Raw genomic sequence first — 18,736 nt, 5'->3', positions numbered from 1 at the left:
GCCTGGCACGTAGTTGGTACCACATAAATAAATACGTTTTCTGTTCCCCCTAGTTTGTCCTTCCCTGTCTTGCATAATAATAGCTAAGAGCTCACCTGTGCATAGATCTTACTGTGTGCCAGGCACTGTGATAAGTGCCCACTGCAGTCGTCTCATGCCAGCCTCACGACTATCCTGGGAGGTGGGTGCTACTGTTCCCATTTTACGGATGAAGAATGTGAGGAAAACAGGTCAAGTGACTTGCTCAGGGTCACACAGCTAGCCTGAGGCTGCATTTGAACCCAGGTCTTTCTGTCCACTGCACCTCCTAGCTGTCCTTTATGAAGTGGCTTTTTTCAAGCCAGTAGATTTGACTCGGTGTTCTAGGCCACGTGTCAAACACTGCTTAGTGTGACCTGAACCACATTAAAATTTAATTGGGAAATATTCAACAAAATAAATAAAAATACAATAGAACTTAGATAATATTAATATGTCGTTTTTCTAAGTTAATATGCAGCCACAGGCATCTCTTATGTAAGGTTTAGTGGCCCCTCTGAGTTTGATACTGCCATTCTAAGCCATCAAGGTATTTTTGGAAGCTGACTTTATTGCCCACTATGTTAGCAGTATCTCCCGGCTTGGTGTCATCTGTACATTTGACATGCATACCGTGTCTGCCGTTATCTTCCAGCTGGACCTTGAATCCCTAATGAGTCTTTGAGAGTCTGCCCATGCAACCGATTCCAAGTCCACCTAATTTACTGTAGAGATGACATCTTGTTTCACAAGGATAGCATGACCACCAAATTTTTTGATAAAACATAAACTATACAGAGAAGTCCCCTACCATTGAAGTTTTGTAAGCCTGTCTACGAAGGGAATACAGTTAGTCTGGCACAAGCTGTTCTTAGATGAAACTATGATTCTTTTCTAGACAGTCATTAACCATTCCATTAGCACTGGGTATTGTAGAATTTTCTTCAGCAATTGAAGACAAGCTCACTGGTCTATGGTATAGAGACTCCATTTTCTTCTTTTTCTGGTGAAAATTAGGACAATTTGCCTTTCTCTGTTCCTCAAATATAGGAATCTGGCCATTTCATTTCATTAGTTCTTTGAGAATATAGTTCATCTAGTCCGGGTGACTTAAATTCATCAAAGGCAGCCAGATACTCCTTTAATATCTCCTTACTTGTCTTGAAGAGCAATTCTCTGTTAGTCATTTTTATTCTGTCCCCTTTCATTTCAAAGACCATTCCTCTTGACCGAAAACACACAAGCAATGGAAGAGTGTGTCACCTCATGTCTGCCTTTTCTCCATTGTCCATTATCATCACTCCACCCATTGAGAGCAGTGGCTATAATTTTTCTTTTGTCCTAATCTTACTTATCTGTCTTACTCCTTTTGAATTAGGAAAACATTCTTAGACTAGGTACTAGTTCCAGTCATGTGGCTCATCCCATATGTCTCAGTGATATTTAGCCAAATTTGCCTTTTTGAATTAGGATCCGATTAATCTTGCTGGCTATCCATAATACTTTAGACAGTTGTGTATAGACCTCTGAAGGCAAGGGTTTTATTACTTATTTCTTGGATTTTATCTCTTGTGAACCTCTGGATGTTTCCTATACTCTTCTTCCTATAATGTTGCCGCTCTCTGTGGTATCAGGCTTGGTAATAATACGCCTATGTAGTTTTCTCCTTCCCCCTTCCTTCTTAGTTTATAGCTTTTCTGATTAGATTTATAAGACTCTAGGCAAATAAACTTTTACCAGCTTTTGTTAACTGCTCTTGTATTTTATTTAAGCCATGGTCCAAAAGTCTAAATCCCTTTCTTAGACATCATCTTCTAAATCAGCTCTAACAGGTCCTCTCCAGCTCTCAAATTCAGTTATCCCATACTTTGAAGAGAAACTGTGGGCTCAACAGAAAAGATATGAAAGGAGGATTAGCTCAGAGGAGATGATTTGGAGGGGCAGACACCCAGAAAAGGGACTGGAAAATCTTGTACCTCCATCTCTTATTTGGTCTGGTTCCCTGTCTTTCTGTCTCCATCTACTCCCCACCCCACCCCATGCCACCTGCCAGTTCTAACTTCCAGAAGAGTCTGGTTGGTTCCCCCTTTACCCATGTGTTTCCTCTATATCTTTTTCTCTTATAACTTAGACTAATGGTGTGAGTATCATAGATTGCTGGCTCATGATACAAAGATTCCTAGAATTGATGTGCTCACTTCTTACTGACTTCAGCCCTAGCAGATTTCTTTAAGGAAAAAAAAATCCTAACCTATAGCCATGAAGCTTTGTGCCTCTTATACACATTAACATTTGTCTTAGGTGGCCCATTGTGCCGGGATGGGGAAAAATGTTTATTTCTGACTAATGTTCTGGAGACTTCATTCATTTGGGGCCTACCTCTTGTTATAAGTAAACCACTTATGCTTACTATTTACATAAATAATTATGCCCCAAGCCAGGTACTACCGTACTTACTAACAGACCCCTAACACCTTGCTTCCAAAACTCCTTCCATCAACGTATATTCATAGCATCCCATGCCAGAAACACACCTTTGTACGCAGTCCAATCCGGCCTTCTCATTTTACTACCAAAGAAATTAAAGTCTAGAGAAGGGAAACCAATTTGCTTAGGTAGTCAGGATTTGAACTTGGGTCTTCTGACTCCAAAGCTAATCCTCAAAACTTCTTCAGGACACTTTCTCTGCTTCTAAGTTTTTGTTATTTAAAACAATAGGTCACATTACTCAAATGCTTTTAAGATATTCACAGTGTTTCTTTTCCCACAGACTTGGGATTTCAGCAGTATCGTATGTGTTATCTCCATGTTACTTCTGAGAAAGCTGAACTTAGAGTTTAAGTGCCTTATCCTTGGTCACATAGCTTAGAAATATTGGAGCCAGAATTTGAACCCAAGTTTCTGACTTCAGGTTCCCTTGTACTTTACACTGCACTGTCAAGATTGCCATTTGTGAGATAGTCTGCTAGTTTGGGGGTATATGACCATGTCTCTGTGGATTAAAAAAGAACTGCTTAAGGTAGCTTATATTAGAAGACATACGTTTGCTGTGCCCTGATAACAGGGCAGTATACTGAAAAGCAAGGTTTAAAAGGGGGTGCTTTGCTTTGTCTTGTGTTTGCATAAAATTCATTCCTTATTTATTAAATATCTATTGCATGGCAGGTATTGTGCTAGACACTGTAGCCTGGAGAAGAGACGCTAAGATAAGTAGAATAAGGTTCAACTGCCAGAGATAGATGTCATTGGGGACAAGAGAGCCAGTCAACTTTTCGGGCATGCTTCCCTCTCTACATACACACACACACACACACACACACACACACACACACACACACACACATATACATATAATTTAGAATAATGGGACAACTTTGTTAGCTATTTGGAAAGCTACAGGAAGTGTTAATGAAGAAAGCTGTATATAATTTTATGTAAAACACCTAGCATTTAACAAAGTAGGACCGAATAATTAATGGGCAGCAAACATAAAATCCCTATCCCCACTATCTTTAACTGTTTCCCTTTTTATAGCTGTGATCAGTGCTTAGTTTCAGTTTGGCTCATCTGGTTTTGCATGACTTCATATAACTTTTTATGTATTTCCTCATACTCATCATTTTTATCATATTCAACATCAAGATTCCATTAATGCAGTAATATATAATATTTTGTTTAATAATAAATATTTTTTAATTATCAATACTGTTTAATGTAATTTATCCCATTAATCATAATTTATGCAGCGACATCCTAGTTGATGGACACATGGGCTATTTCTGTTGTCAGGTTTTTTCCTTCTAGTAGTGAGTGTTATAAAAACATATTTTAAAAGGAAACTTACTGCTTAAATTCCAGCACTGTAAGAAGAAACCTGAGGACCACAGGGCTATTTGAACTCTTAACTCACTTCCAATCTAACATCCTGGAATTCTGAGTGACTTGCCCAGGACCACACGGCATTGACACTAAAATACAGGTCTTGCGAATGACCCCTTAACAGTCATAGTCTAATATTGCTACCTCTATATCAGTTTTCCTCAGGAATTTATTTTAGAGTCTAGAGTTAATTATAGTGTAAAACTCCTTCCCTGTATTAAAATTTAAGTTAGAAATTCTAAACCAAACTTAAGTCTGATTCCCTAAATTAGAGGCTTATGGACAAATTTTTTCCTCAGTCATGCAAGGCTTACAGGTTGGGGAGAGTTAAGTGATGGGTCCATAGTATAGGTAAAAGAATTTGCCTGATGCCAGCCACTTCCCAGTAAACTCACCTATTGCAGGCTCTGTTTGCTGTGGCATTGCTGTTTTCTCCCTTCTACAGGGGAAGTTCAGAATAGGCTAAGCTTTTCCAATATGGAGTGCAGTATCGGTCTAGTGCAGGGCTGTCCAAAATGCAGCCCACTGGCAGCATGCGGTCCATACTGTGACTTGCTCAGCTGGCCTACAAGCATAGAAATTTACATAAACGCTTGAGTAAACAAGCGGAGCTACTGCAGAGCTCTCACTAAAATGGCAAATCAAAATATATTGCCTGTTTCAATAAAAACTTATAGTTGAACAGCCTGGTCTAGTGGAAAGAGAGAGATTTGGAATCAGAGGGCCTGGGTTTGAATCTTGTCCCTTTCATTAACTAGCTGCTTATGTGATAATAGTAGGCAAGTGACTTCTGCTTTGGGCTCCCCAGTCTCTTTATCTGATAATAATAGGGTTGGTACAGGTGACCTTTAAAAGTTTCTTGTAGTTCTTGCACAGTAAATTGTAATTTTCTCATGTAAGGAATCATGAGATATGAATCTACAAAGCCTTCATGTACAGATAAAGAAACTGTGGTCTAGAGAGGGAAAGTGACTTAAAAGATGAGATAATGTACATAAAATGACATGCCACACAATTGTTATTATTAAGCAAAATTGGGGCAGGTTGGAAATTATGAGAAAATGTAATTTCTAAAAGAAATACTTGGCCTTTTTCAGAGGCTTCTGTAACATTCAACCCATCGTATCTCTTTTTAAATTAATATGAGTGAGTAAAAATCAGTTTTCTCTGATGCCAAACCATTGAGGGGAATATAAAGAAAAACAAATATGTTTAATATAACAAATATGTATAGCCAAGCAAAAAAAAAAGTTCTGGCATCGGACATGTCCAAAAAAGGTCTCGTTCTGCGGAGGGCAGTAGTAAGGAGAGGATATGATAGCCCATTTTATAATAAGAATAAATAAGAACTGTCTTTGGTGCTTGAAGATTTGCTTTCCTCATAATAGCCCTGTGAAGTAATAATTGCAAGTTTTATTGTTCCTTTTTTTTAGATACCAGGAAGCTGAGACTTAGCTCAGAAACCTTAAGTGACTTTGCCCATAGTCACCCAGCTCATGCCTAAGCCAGTCCCAGGACTTCATCCATCCTTTTCATTATTTCTTATGGTATAGTAGTATTTCCTACAGTACCATGATTTCTTCAGCTCTTCAGTCCAGTAGATGAATACTCCCTTAATTTCTTTGATACTAGAAGAATTGCTGCTCTATTTTTGTATATAGGTCTGTTTCCTCTTTTTTAAAGCTCTTTTTAGGTATTATTGGATCAGAGGGTATGCACAGTTTAATGAATTCCTGCAGCTTGTCATATCTTAAAACAACTACTGTACAGCCATGGGGCCCTTGTAATCTGCTAAATCTCTTGTCACATCTATCCGTCTTTTTATCATTTTATTGCTTCAGCAATCTAGATTTGAGTCAAGCAGGGTTATTGAACTCTGTGCCAAGGAGGAAGAGAGATGGGGATCTCACATTTTGAAAAAGATAAAGTCAGAAAGTAAATCTAACAGATCTTAGGTGGCCCTGTAAGGCCCATAGAGAAATATTGCTTCATCTCTTGCCAACAGTTATTTAGTGGTGACAGGAAATGAAGACATTCAGAGAATGGCATGGACTCATGTAACCTTGTCATCCAGGGGCAACTGACTCCTCCTGAAGTACTTTCCATTGCATCTCACCACCTCCTTTTAGACCGTGTCCAGGAAGGAATGTTCCAGCCTGGGAACATGGGGGTGCATAGGGAGGGCAGTAGTAAGGAGAGGATATGATAGCCCATTTTATAATAAGAATAAATAAGAACTGTCTTTGGTGCTTGAAGATTTGCTTTCCTCATAATAGCCCTGTGAAGTAATAATTGCAAGTTTTATTGTTCCTTTTTTTAGATACCAGGAAGCTGAGACTTAGCTCAGAAACCTTAAGTGACTTTGCCCATAGTCACCCAGCTCATGCCTAAGCCAGATCTCAAACCCAGCGCTCCTGATTCCATATCCAGCCTTCTTGTGCAAGTTCAAATTTTGCATTGGGAATAATTATTGAGAGTAATTGTTCATTGGTTTTTCTTGCTTTTAATTCAGCAAAAAGGCACTTGCCCTGCTGTTTGACCTAGGAAGGTCAAGGTGATTGACCCCTGTCATGAAGATGACTTCTGACCAGAATCTGCTGGGGAGTGTTGGACTCCTAAATCAGCCCAGCTTTAGTTTGGTTTGGACCCCTGTCCTCGTGAGAGCATCACCCTGGCACAAAGGCAACCCCAGCCACCTTAATCCCCACAGAGTAGCTAACTCAGCGCATTGAATGTGTTCAGAAATTAAGAGTGCTGATAGAGGCAGTTTGTCTTTCTTTTTATTTGTCATCCCCCATGACAGATATTTAATCAACCAGCATGCAGCTTTCCTAGAATCCTACTGAGGCCTAAACTACCAAGGGAAACTCAGAACTGGAATACTCAGAAATGTTGCCTCAGGCCAGTGGGGTGAGGGTGGAGGCGGGTAAGAAGAAGAAGAAGAAGAAAAAGTTACACCAGGGTTAGTCCTGAGTTTTCCATAGCAAGACTGGGATTACAAAGGCCTTGTAAGGCATCTTTAAAAAGCTAAAGCTGGGAGTGGACAGTTCACTGGAGGACAGGACTTGTGAGAAGTTAAATCTCAGTCACTGAGCAAAGTCACTTGCATTTCTGAGAAGGATTTACATATTCTTCTCTGTCCTTGTTTTTGTTTCTCAGCCACCTAATCCTGCATGATGGGTGGAAGTTGTCTTTTGGCTTTTTCCTTACCAAAGGCAGTATAGTATAGTGAGAGGAGCTCAGATTAGGAGAGGGAGACCAGCTGATTTCTAAGGTTTCATTGACTTCCAAAGGCTAGTGTTTAAAATCATGGCATCTGGGTTTTACCTAGATGAGCCAGTCAATAAATCTCTCAGTAGACATGAGACTTAAGAAAGAACCTTCCAAGCTATAAAAGCTTAGGGTGAGGAGGTCAGGGAGATAAGTTGTCCTTTGAGGTTTTTCCTCAATGTTAAAGCAACAGGAAGGCTGGGTCCAGGTCTGGATGCAAAATGAACTTGTTGGTTGATTGAATCAGAGTCCTTTTTTCTTGACCCTCTAAATCCGTATAAATTCATCTTGTCATAGTTTTTGCATCATGAACTCTGAGGTAAAGCTGACTAGAAAGTACCAACAGGTGATACTTTGGGAAAGCTCTTTGATATCCCTGGAGGACAGGGGCTATCCATGAACACATTCCTGCTGTTAGAGGGAACTGGGTGCTGCCTGAGGTTACTCCCTTCAGAGAGCCCTCAGCCTGTCTGCCCACACTGGTCTCTTCCGTAGCACTTACATTCTCTACTTGTGTGGACAATGGAAGGAGCCTCACAAGACTCCGGTGTGAGTCACACTCCATTACTTACTAACTTTGTGACACTGAGCAAGTCATATAACCTCAGTTTTCTTATCTGTAAAATGATAATGATACTTATTCAACCACTCACACAAGTGTTCTGTCAACCTCAATCCACTATAGGAATGTAAGTTATTATTTTGTGTTATTAGTGTGGCCACAGCTTGTCCAGTAGAAGGGCGTTGTGAATGGCAGATAGTGGGAAAAAGTCTTGGAGATGGAAGCCCTATTCAATGGTTAAGTGACCTTGAGCAAGGATAAACAAAGTTAAGAGGGAGAGAATGTTTCTAACTAGCCAGAGGGGAAATCCAGCCTCATTCCTCAAGGCAGAGGTGAAGTAGGGAGGGCATCCCAGATGTGGGACACTTGGGCAAAAGTCACAGAGGCAGGGGATGGAATGTCATGGGCAGAGAACAACTAACAAGGCTGGAGTGAAGAAGATGTGAAGGAGTTGTTGAGTTGTTTTTCAGTAATGTCCAACTTTTCGTGGCCCCATTTGGGGTTTTCTTGGCAAAGATACTGCCATTTCCTTCTCTAACTTGTTTTACAGATGATGAAACTGGGGCAAACAGGATTACTTGACTTGCCCAGGGTCTCATAGTTAGTGAGTGTCAGTAGCCAGATTTGAACTCATGAAAATGAGTCTTTTTTTTTTTTTTTTGAGATTTTTTATTTTTAGTTTGCAACACTCGGTTCTACATAATTTTGAGTTCCAGATTCTCCCCCTCCCCCCACCCCAAGACAGCATGGAATCCGATATATCTTCTACGCATAACTTCGCGTTGAACTTATTTACACACTAGTCAAGTTGTGAAGAAGAATTATGACCAATGGAATGAATCATGAGAAAGAAGAAACAGAACCAAAAAAAACCCCCAAAACAAAAACAAAAGAGAAAAAAAAGGGGAAAAAAGGCAAGCATAAAGTGTGCCTCAGTCTGCATTCAGACTCCATAGTTCTTTCTCTGGATGTAGATAGCATTCCGCATCATGAGTCCTTTGGAGTTGTCTTTGAACCTTGTGTTGCTGAGAAGAGCAAAGTCTGTTAGGGTTAGTTGTCGCAGAATCCATATGTCCGTGGTTGTGTTTAATGTTCTCCTGGCTCTGCTCCGCTCACTCAGCATTACATCATGTAGGTTTTTCCAGGTTATTATGAAGTCGGTATCTTTCCCATTTCTTATAGCACAATAGTATTCCATTGCCTTCATATACTACAACTTGTTCAGTCATTCCCCAATTGATGCGCATCCCCTTGATGGTGAAGGGGAGGAGCGTTGCAGGCATGTGGAATAGCCATTGAAAATGCCTGGAGCATCTTACTGTGTCATGAAGTTCATGGCAGGGTGTAAGGCATAAGAATGCTGCAAAGGTGGGAGGGCAGGGCAGTTTATGGAGGGCTTTGAATTCCAGAGTATTTTATATTTGCTCCTGGAGGTGATGGGGAGCCACTGCAGCTTATGGAATAGAGGGTATCCATGTGCTTTAGGAAGATCACTTTGACATGTATTTAACTACCATACAGTTAACTACTCTATACATATTTGTATTTCTTAACTTCATATTTATTATCTCACTTTTTTCACATTTATTTAGCTACTCTATTAGAATGTAAGCACTGAGGGATGGTTTCATCATTTGTATCCCCAGCATTTGGCACAAAGAAGGCAGTTAATAATTATTTGTTGTTTGATTGGTTGATTTCATGAAGAGGCCAATGGTGCTTGCTCCTCATTAATGCTATCAGGGATCCTGGCATCCCCAACAGGTACTCTAGGAATCTCTGGTGTATTTTTAAACTAAATGCAGTAACCATTTTACTTCCTGTCCCATTACTGTAAGAGTCATGAGGGCTTTTTTATGACAGGACCTCCCTTCTGGAAGTTCCTTATCATAAATCAAGAAAAAAGGGTAGTTTTCAATGTGACTGACTCATGATACGGCTCACACCCTCAGATAGTGCCAGGCAGCACGTCCGTACTTCATAGACTGGTGGTTCTCTTCTTCCTCTTTGAGAGGTAGAAATGCTTGTGAGCTGGTGCTCAGGGTTTGGTTACTGTAATTACCCTCTGAATTGTTCCAGTAATGGGCCTGGGTTGTGTCAAGCCATTCGCAGGCTCTCTTCCTTGTGTGCTCATTAGAACGTCTGTCTGGCAGGATTAGGGTTTCTGTCTACATCTGGGAAGTTCTGTATTCTTAAGGTTATTGATGGGAATGGAGCCTGGAACTCTAGCCTCTTTAGTTTATTCTCTACTATCAGTGTTTGTGTTTTCTCCACCTTTTGTTGAGATCTCACACAGGGCAAGTGCTCTCAGGGTGGTCAGAAGAAGCAATACAAGGGCGCTCTCAAGGTTTCTCTTAAGAACTTTGGAATTGATTATGTGATGTGGGAGACACTGGCACAGGACCGCTCAGCATGATGTGCCCTCATCAGAGAAGGTGCTATGCTCTATGAGCAAAGCAGGATTGAAGTAGCTCAAAAGAAATGTAAGATGCACAAATTTAGAGAACCCATTCCAAATATTCCCATGTCCTATTTGTACCTGACCTGTGGTAGAGCATTCCGAGCTCATATTGGTCTTATCAGCCACAGTAACTTGACTAATGTAGTGATGTCATTTGGTCTTCTTCCACCAAGGAAGGACAATAACCACCCAGATTGCTAAGTTTCATGAGAGGGAAAGACTGTCTAATCTAAATTCTGTATCTCCCACATCTTTCATTGCAGCAGAAAGTCTACTGCTCACGGGTGGTCGGTATTTGTTCATATATGAATGACTGGTCCTGGGTCTCTCTCCTGGAATTTTAGTGGTTCTCTCTTAACAATGTTGTATACTTTTCTTTCTTGAAGAAAATTAGTAATTGCTCATGACATTTAAAAAACAGCACTATACGTTTTAGTAATTCAGTTCGATTTACAAACATCTAGGTACCTATTATTGGCAAAATGCTGTGCTGTGCATTGAGGATACAAAGAGAAAATGAAACAGGAGGAGGTTAGGGGTGTGGGTGGTGTTTGTGGCAGTGCTGTAGGTGGTCTTCACAATTAGATTAGTTAGCGATGTGTAGTGAATTCAGTTCAATTCACAGATCTCTTTTTAGGAGGAGATTGATGGGATGCTTGTCGCTTCAGCCTGGCCCACTTTGGGATACCTTTAAATACTGATCAGATGTAGCCCATAAAACTGTAAAGCTCAAGACTTCACTTAATGTCTACTCTACTCATCTCTCCACTCATTTCTCTACCAGAACTTGGTTATTTGTGTTCCAGCGGTGGTTCCTGACCTGGTTAGTGCCATGGTGCGCAGAGCACTGGGCTTGGAGTCAGGAAGACCCGGATTCACATCAGACTCTTACTAGCTGTGTGACCCAGGCGCATCATTTAATATCTGTCTGCTTCAAATGTAGAATGAGGACAATAACAGCATCTCCCTCCCGTGGTTGTTGTGCGGATCAAATGAGATACTGTTTGTAGGTGCCAGGTACAGTGCCCAGCGCTGTAGGTACAAATGCTCATCACCTTTCCCTTTCTCTCACTTCCTAAAACTCTGGTTGTGCTGCCTGGAGTATTATTTTTGGTTCAAGATCCCATGTTTGGAAAGAATGTTAACAAGCTGAAGAATGCCAAGAGCAAGGTGATGTTGAGGAAATGGGATCAATTGAAGAAGCTGGCCATATTACTCCTGAGGAAGTGAAGGCCTACGAGACACAACCACCTCCTGAGATTTGAATGTGTTATATGGAAAAGGGCTTCTCCTCGCTCTGCTTGGCCCAGAATGAAGGGCAGTCAGTGGAATTTGCAGGGAGACAAATTTAGTCTGGATGCAAGGAAAAATGTCCTAAATAACCAATTGGCTGTTTCCAAGTGGATTGACTTGCCTCAGGAGAGGTCTCGGTAGAGCTTAGTCTTGTGATAGATGTACGTGGGACTCTTCCTCAGATCCCGCTTGGACAGGATGTGTGTGTAGTAGAAGCAATGCTGGATTTGGAATCAGAGAACTTGGGTAGACCTCCTCTGTCACTCTTTTAAATCACTTTTGGCCAAACCTCAGTTCTGGATTCTTCCCATCTTCTGTGCTCCTAACTTTCATATACTGCCAGTGAAAGCTGGAGAAGGCTGGGTCCACTAAAATTATCTTTCTATCTTACCTAATCTTTACTACAATGAAGTCATTCTACTCCTTCCTAATTGAAGGGGGGCTATGCTAAACTTCCTAATCTCTCCAACCTTCCAAGGTACCACCTTCACCCTTCTATTTGAGAGGAAGGTGATGATAAAAGCATCCCCCTGAAAACCATAACATCAGCAGGGTCACAGAGGGAGTTAAATAAGATTGAAGGCCTGGGAATAATTTTTGTTAGGTTGGTTTGATATTAAAAGAAGAAAGGGAAGAGAAGAAAAGATATACTGAGGGGAAAAGGAGGGAAGAATGGGGTGGTAGGAACTAATTTTATGATTGGGGGTACACAGTTAAATCTATACATATACATATCTGTATACACACATGTATACATATATGAATGATAGAACCTGTTCTTACAGAACTTAAAGAAAGGCATTTACTTAAGTACTGTGATATCCAGGAAGATCAGTTAAGTGTAAAGGGGAAGGTCTCTGTAAAATGCTAGGAGAAATTTGAAGGAGGATTGCTTTTACCTGCTTAGCAGTGAGAAGTGGAGTAGAAAGAAGAGCACTGCTTATCTTTTAGCATTGCCAAAGGAAAGCATGGCAAAACACATTTATTTGGGAATTTGCTTTCCAGGTTAAATGTTTCCTTTTCGATTGGGGTGAGATCAGAGGAATTTTGTAGCCATTGTGCATTGTGGTGTTACAAAGTATTTGGCATGCCTTGACACAATGTGGGCTGGGTGGTAGTGCAGTGATGGAAAGCCAGTTGAATATCGATCAGAGGACATTTATCTGAAGAGGTCATCTGGGTAGGGAACAATTCAGAGCAGAAAAGGGAAGGCCTGAGGAATTCCCAGATGCTGGAAGGCTCTAACTGAAATCTGCGTTGTTAAAGGAGTAGAGTTACTAGGGAGGTGGGTAGTTTGTGAATTGCTTCCTGCAGCTATACAAGCATTGGTTAAAGGAGAGCACCTGGAACTTTGTGGTCCTGACAGTATATTTAGCAGACTTATAGATTAGCATGTGACTCATAGCTGGGAGGGATCTCCACAGACTGACATCACGTTAAGTCAAGTTAAAAGAAGAAATCTGCATTCAGCCTACAGTTACTCAGTTGAACAGTTAGAGACTGTGGAAGAGCTGTTTAAACGTGCAGGACTTTTGAGAAGGTCGTAGGCCTTTTAGTTGACTATAAGCTAATTGGGATGGGGCTGCTTAAAAAAAAATGAATGCCATTTAATATAAGAGTTGTGTTAATTAATACAAACGTGTCTGGATCAGGGCAGTCCCATCGTTATTCTGTACTATTCAGTATTCCTTTTCTAGAATACTGTATTCACCTGTTGTGAAACTGGATTGTGTCCAGAGGATGGCAACCTGGGTGTTGTGAATACCAGATAAAAGTGTTTTGTATACCCTCAAGTGCTGTATACATGTAAGCTATCATTATTATGACAGGGTCATAGGAGGCGATTTGGTGTAACCGCTTAATTTTATAGGTAGCTGAGATCCAGAGAAGTTAAGGCACTTGACCACATAGCTGGCTGCTGGATTCAGTCAGGAGGGCCTGGGCAAGTCAGTAAACCAAACCTAGCTTCAGTTTCTGCATCTTTAATATTGGATAATAAAAATACCTACCTCCCAGGGTTATGAAGATAAAATGAGACAATATTTGTAAAGTACTTTGCACTATATAAAACTAGCTTTTATGATTCTGTATCTAAAGCACGCTTTGAACCCAGGCCTTCCTGATTCCAAGTGTAGCACTCTATTCGTTCTTACCATACTGGCATCTCTAATTGGAAGATGAGAACATAATCACAGTCTCCAAAAATTTAAGGTCTGTCATATAAAGTAGGATAACAACAAATAAACAAAACTGACTTACATAAACTCTGAACATGGCCTATAATTCCATTATGTTTCCTCCTAGATTTTCCAGGGCACAGACTTGTGTTGACTCACTCTTCATAAAATTGTACCTTCTGTTTTATCTACATTTGCTAAAGCTGTATTTCACAAATATTATTTCCTGGATGAATTTTGCTGCTCCCTAAAATGTTTAAAGACTAAGGGTCCTTAATTTTAAAAGCCTAAAATAGATTCCTTCTCCCTTATATGTTCTTCCCATTCCAGTTCACTCCTTCCTCATTCATAGTCTCTGCCCTTTGAGCTTCTGAGACCCTGGGGCTATGGAAGATAGAGGCCTTTAGGAGGCAAAGGATTCATGCAGCCTAAGGGTTCCTCATTTGTAGTGATGTGTCACATAGCCTGCTTGGGAAACGCTGACATAGAGGTCCTTGGACAGCCACCACTCTGACCCCACTTCATATACCGCCCCCCCCCCACCCCCGCCCCAGCTCTGCTGCCTCCTCCTGCTATCCATCTTGGCTTTTACAGAAGGAAACCAGAAAACCCAGAATTTGGAAGGGATTTGCCTAAAGCTTACGCAGGTGGTAAGGTGGTTGATCTAGGTTTAAACCCAACTCTTCTGTGTCCGTTCCGTACTGTGCTCATGGACAGACGGTGCCTGATATATAGGATTCTGCCACCGGAAGACCCATGAAAGTGTGTGATTGTGTACTAAGTCAAACAGCAATTGTCTTGTGTTAATCAGGTATATAGAGCATTGCACTAAACATACCACCTGGGCAATGTTCCTAGTCTTGCTGCTGCCTCTGACTGGGTGAGGCTCTGCTCAGTAGTCTTCTCCTTACTGATGAAATTCTCTAAGGGAGGAAGTCGATCAAATCAAACAATCTCAAATCCCTTTGACCTTCAGAGAAAGGTGCCAGGAAGTACATTTTTTTTTCCTCTCTGCAGAAGATGGAGACTTCCTTGCTCTGGACCTTGGAGGAACCAACTTCCGTGTGCTGCGAGTGAGAGTAACAGACAATGGCCTCCAGAAAGTAGAAATGGAGAACCAGATCTATGCCATTCCAGAGGACATCATGCGTGGCAGTGGGACCCAGGTAGGTCTCTTGGGGGGAGGCTCCCAAACTCCACATTCTAAGGTCACCAGATGCTCTTCTCTTTGGGGAAAGCCAAACAGTGTATACTTCAGGACCTTGCTGCTGGACCTCATTTGTCCCTTTTCCTGGGCACGCTGCTTGACCCTGGATGCCAGAAGCTCCTGCTTTCTGAAATAGCCTGTTTGGAATGGTAGAGCCAGGAACTGACCTGCCTCTAACTGACTCCAAGTCCAGTACCCTTTCTACACCAGCAGTCTGACTACCTCCTAAGAGATGCCAGTGGGGCAGCCAGGTAGAGCTGCTCTTCTCTTAGTTGGATCTATATTGGGTTTGGAGCTCAGGGCAGAGAAGAACCTCTAAATTCTTCACTACAGGTCTCTATATGAACCTTTTTATGAGGTCCTCTTCTCCTCAGGTAACAGGGGTTGGAGAACATTAAAGGATTAGGATTTTAACATTCAAAAATTCTGGTTTTTAAGCTTTGGACTGGATGGGCCATAGGTGAGCTAATTGGTTTGCTGCCCACTCTCTCAAGGTATGTCGGCCAGCATTAGTTATAACACATAATTTACCAGTCTGTGTGTTGGGGGGGGGCTGTTTTTTTTTTTTTAAACATGCCTTTTATTGTGAACTTAATCCTCAAACACAAATGTTTCAGTATTTCTTCCCCCCCACCCCCATCCAAAAAAAAGTATATGAAACCATGAACTTCTGTTATATACTTTCTTTTTTTAAAAGCATTAATCTCTATTTCCATCCTTGGTCCCTTGAGTTCTCAAGTCACATTTCTTCCTGACTGGCATTTCATAGGAAACAATGTGGTATAGTATATAGTAGACTGAATTGGTTGTTAAGGATCTGTTCTTTCCCACCCTAGTGACTCTGGGCAAGTCACTCTCATATTGAGTTTCTTCACCTATAATGGTGGAGGGTGGTGTCTAATTATGTATCTTCTAGATTCGGTTCTTTCCTGTTGCTTAGCCCTGACATCCAACCAGCTGCCAAGTCCTGGTGATCTATCCCAGTTTTTCTGTTCTCCTGACCATCACTGTCAATCTGATTCAGGCTCCTTCGTAGTCTTAGCTGGTTTCCTTGGTTTCTCCCCTCTCTAATCCATCTACCACATAGTTGCCAAAGCGGGTTGTCACCACCCTTCCCTGCTCAGTCCTTCAAGATTTCCCCTTCCCACCCAAGCACAAGCATAGGCGTAAGCTTTTATCTTTCTCCACAGAATGAAAAGCTTTAGCTCTTATTAAAGAGATTTCTGGCAGTTGAGCTGGTGGTAGAAGGAGATTTGCAGGGGGAATGGGGTGTGCGAAGTCCTAAGCTAGTGCTGTTGAAGATACAAAGTTTAAATTGGTTTCTGCCTTCATGAAATGGACAGTTTAGCAGGAATGAGTACCAGTGGGGCTTTGTGGTGAGGGTTAAGCTGGATTTAAGAACCTTTATTTTTCTTCAAAAATGAAAGTTCCTTGACCTTTCTTTTTTAAAAGTGTAAGGAAGAATAAATAAAAAAAATTTATTTTAGCTTCAAAATAATTTATTTCAGAAAAAAAAGACCAGGTAATCTTTTCAGACAGCAACTAATTAGCAGTGGATTCTAGATTCCCTGTTCAAGAGAGGGCAGATAACCAAGCCTAGCCATAAGCAACTTCCGGAAGATCAGGATGAGGCCTATATGAAAGATAGATGATGCTTAATTATTAAATGGTGTTGATAGGAAGGAAGATTCATCCCTGATGCTGAATATAGAGACTGGAGAACTCAGAAAGCAAGAAGAAGTGAAATAAAAACTGATTTTCACTTTGCAAAAGTTCCTTCTGAACCAGTCTCCCAGGCGCCTTTGAAAAAAGACTAATGCTAATTACAGTTATTTATGTGAATTGCCCACCATTTATACCCAATTACCATACAGTGAAACAAATATGCATCTCATTAATTTAATACCTGTCTTATTTAGTTCTAACAGTCACCTGTATGAGTGTGTTCAGCCTTTGTAAGTATACTGCTAGTGTGATTGCTTATCTAAGTCTACAATTAAAAAAAAATGAGCTGCCTTTGTTCTTCCACTAGTTCTATGGAATACATATTAGTTAGAATCCTAGATTTGTAGCCAGAGTACCTGGATTTGAATCCCCACTCTGCTCCTTATTACCTGTGGGACCTTGGGCAAATACATGTACCATCTCTGGGCTTCACTTTCCCCTTTTGTAAAGGGAGGGAGTTGGATTAAATTATCACTTAAGTCTCTTCTAATAGTATTTGTGTGTGTGTGTGTGTGTGTGTGTGTGTGTGTGTGTGTGTGTGTTGTAATAGTGTATAATTTTATGATCCGCCATTTCCAGTCCCTTTTCGAATGACCTGTAGCTTCTCTTGTTCTGCCCCTTCCCCTAAAAGTGATCTCTGGTTTTGAGTCTTTTGTTGAAATCTCTCTCTGTCACAGTCTTATCCTTTTTGTTGGGGAAGGGATTGGAACTTCCTAAAAGGGCTCCTTCCAGAACCTCAGCAGAGACAAATATTCCATATAATATTGGTGGCCTCTTTATGACATTTATTAGAAATCTAGATTGGTGAAAGCCCTCAACTTCTGAGGAGATACGGCCCCTATTCTAGAACTTTCCTGCTGTTTCTTCCCTTTTCCGTCATCCCTTCTCTTCCTCCCAAAGTCTCAGCCTGTCAGTAAGTATTTATTAATCTCCTGCTATGTATCAGGCACTGCACTAAGTATTGGGGATACAAAGAAAGGCAAAAGACAGTTCCAACTCTCAAAGGAGCTCAGTCTAATAATGTGAATGATGAGCTAGCAAAGGGGACTGAGGAAGAACAGTCAGATAGAGGAAGCACAGTCAAGTCAACAAGCGTTTATTAAGCTCCTGCCATGTGCCAGGCACTGTGCTAATTAATTGCTGGGGATATAAAGAAAGGCAAAAGTCAAGGAGCTCAGTCGAATGGAAGAGACAACATTAAAAAAAAAAACCGCGTATAACAAAAGATAGACTCAGGATAAAATTGGAGACATCTCAAAGGGAAGGTATTAGGATAAGGGGGACAATTAAAGGCTTTGCAGAAGGTGGGATTTTAGATGAGCAGTCAAGGCTGAATAGGCTGGCCTAGTAAAAACCATTCTACTTTCCCCCTTTCCTAAAATTCGCCTCAACCCCAGTTATCTGGCTGTAGCCTTGCCCAATTTGTTTCACTTCTCCTTTTTAAAAAATCAACTATTTTTGTTAGATGATGGGATTATAGATTCAAACCTGGAAGGGACCGCAAGTCTGTGGGGTTGTGACCTGCAGTTTACGAAGTGCTGATTGTAAGTCAGTCCCTTCGTTTTATAGTTTTAGGAAACTTGGACTTGCTGGGGGTCACTCAGACAGTGAATGGCAGAGCTGGGCTTTGCCCTCTTGTTGTTCTAAGAGGCATCTTGTTAAAATATATAGAGGGCTTCCTTCGGAGTCAAGAATATCTGGGTTCAAAGCCAGAGCTATGTGACATATGGGTAAATAAATCCACAGAATTCTCTAAGACTATAAATTAAAAACTTGCTAGACTGCATCTGTCATCTTCATGGCAGAAAGAATTTGCACATTTCACCTTTTACCTTCTTTGCGTAAGGGCAGTGGGGATGGAAAATAGGACTATATTTACCTCTCTGTCCATTTCTTGATGTGGGTAGAACTAAACCTTTTTATATGCTCAGAATTATATAGAAAGTCTAACAATTGATTTACAAAGCACTTAAGGTTTACAAGACAACTTTATGCAGAGTTACCATATTTGAACCTTAGGGCAATCTTGTTAGTAGAGATATCATAAATCTCACTTTACAGATGAGGAAACAAGCTAACCTCTCTAGGTTAAATGACTTGCCCTTGAACACAGTTATCAAGTGGGACCCAGGACTTCCTGGCTC

General features: G+C 40.9%; 1 protein-coding gene across 1 annotated transcript in view; it reads left to right on the top strand.

Moving 5' to 3' along the window:
• HK2 (hexokinase 2) overlaps positions 1-18,736 on the top strand; it is an 89,766-nt gene that overhangs the window by 38,287 nt on the left and 32,743 nt on the right. The window contains exon 3 of the mRNA XM_036751021.1: positions 14,678-14,826. Within this exon, the coding sequence (XP_036606916.1) occupies positions 14,678-14,826 (149 nt within the window). The remainder of the gene's footprint in view (positions 1-14,677; positions 14,827-18,736) is intronic.

Source organism: Trichosurus vulpecula, chromosome 3 (assembly GCF_011100635.1).
Source record: "Trichosurus vulpecula isolate mTriVul1 chromosome 3, mTriVul1.pri, whole genome shotgun sequence".
In the NCBI taxonomy this organism is placed as follows: domain Eukaryota; kingdom Metazoa; phylum Chordata; class Mammalia; order Diprotodontia; family Phalangeridae; genus Trichosurus; species Trichosurus vulpecula.
The sequence above is the reverse complement of the archived record's forward strand: the minus strand, read 5'-3'. Positions and strand labels throughout refer to the sequence as shown.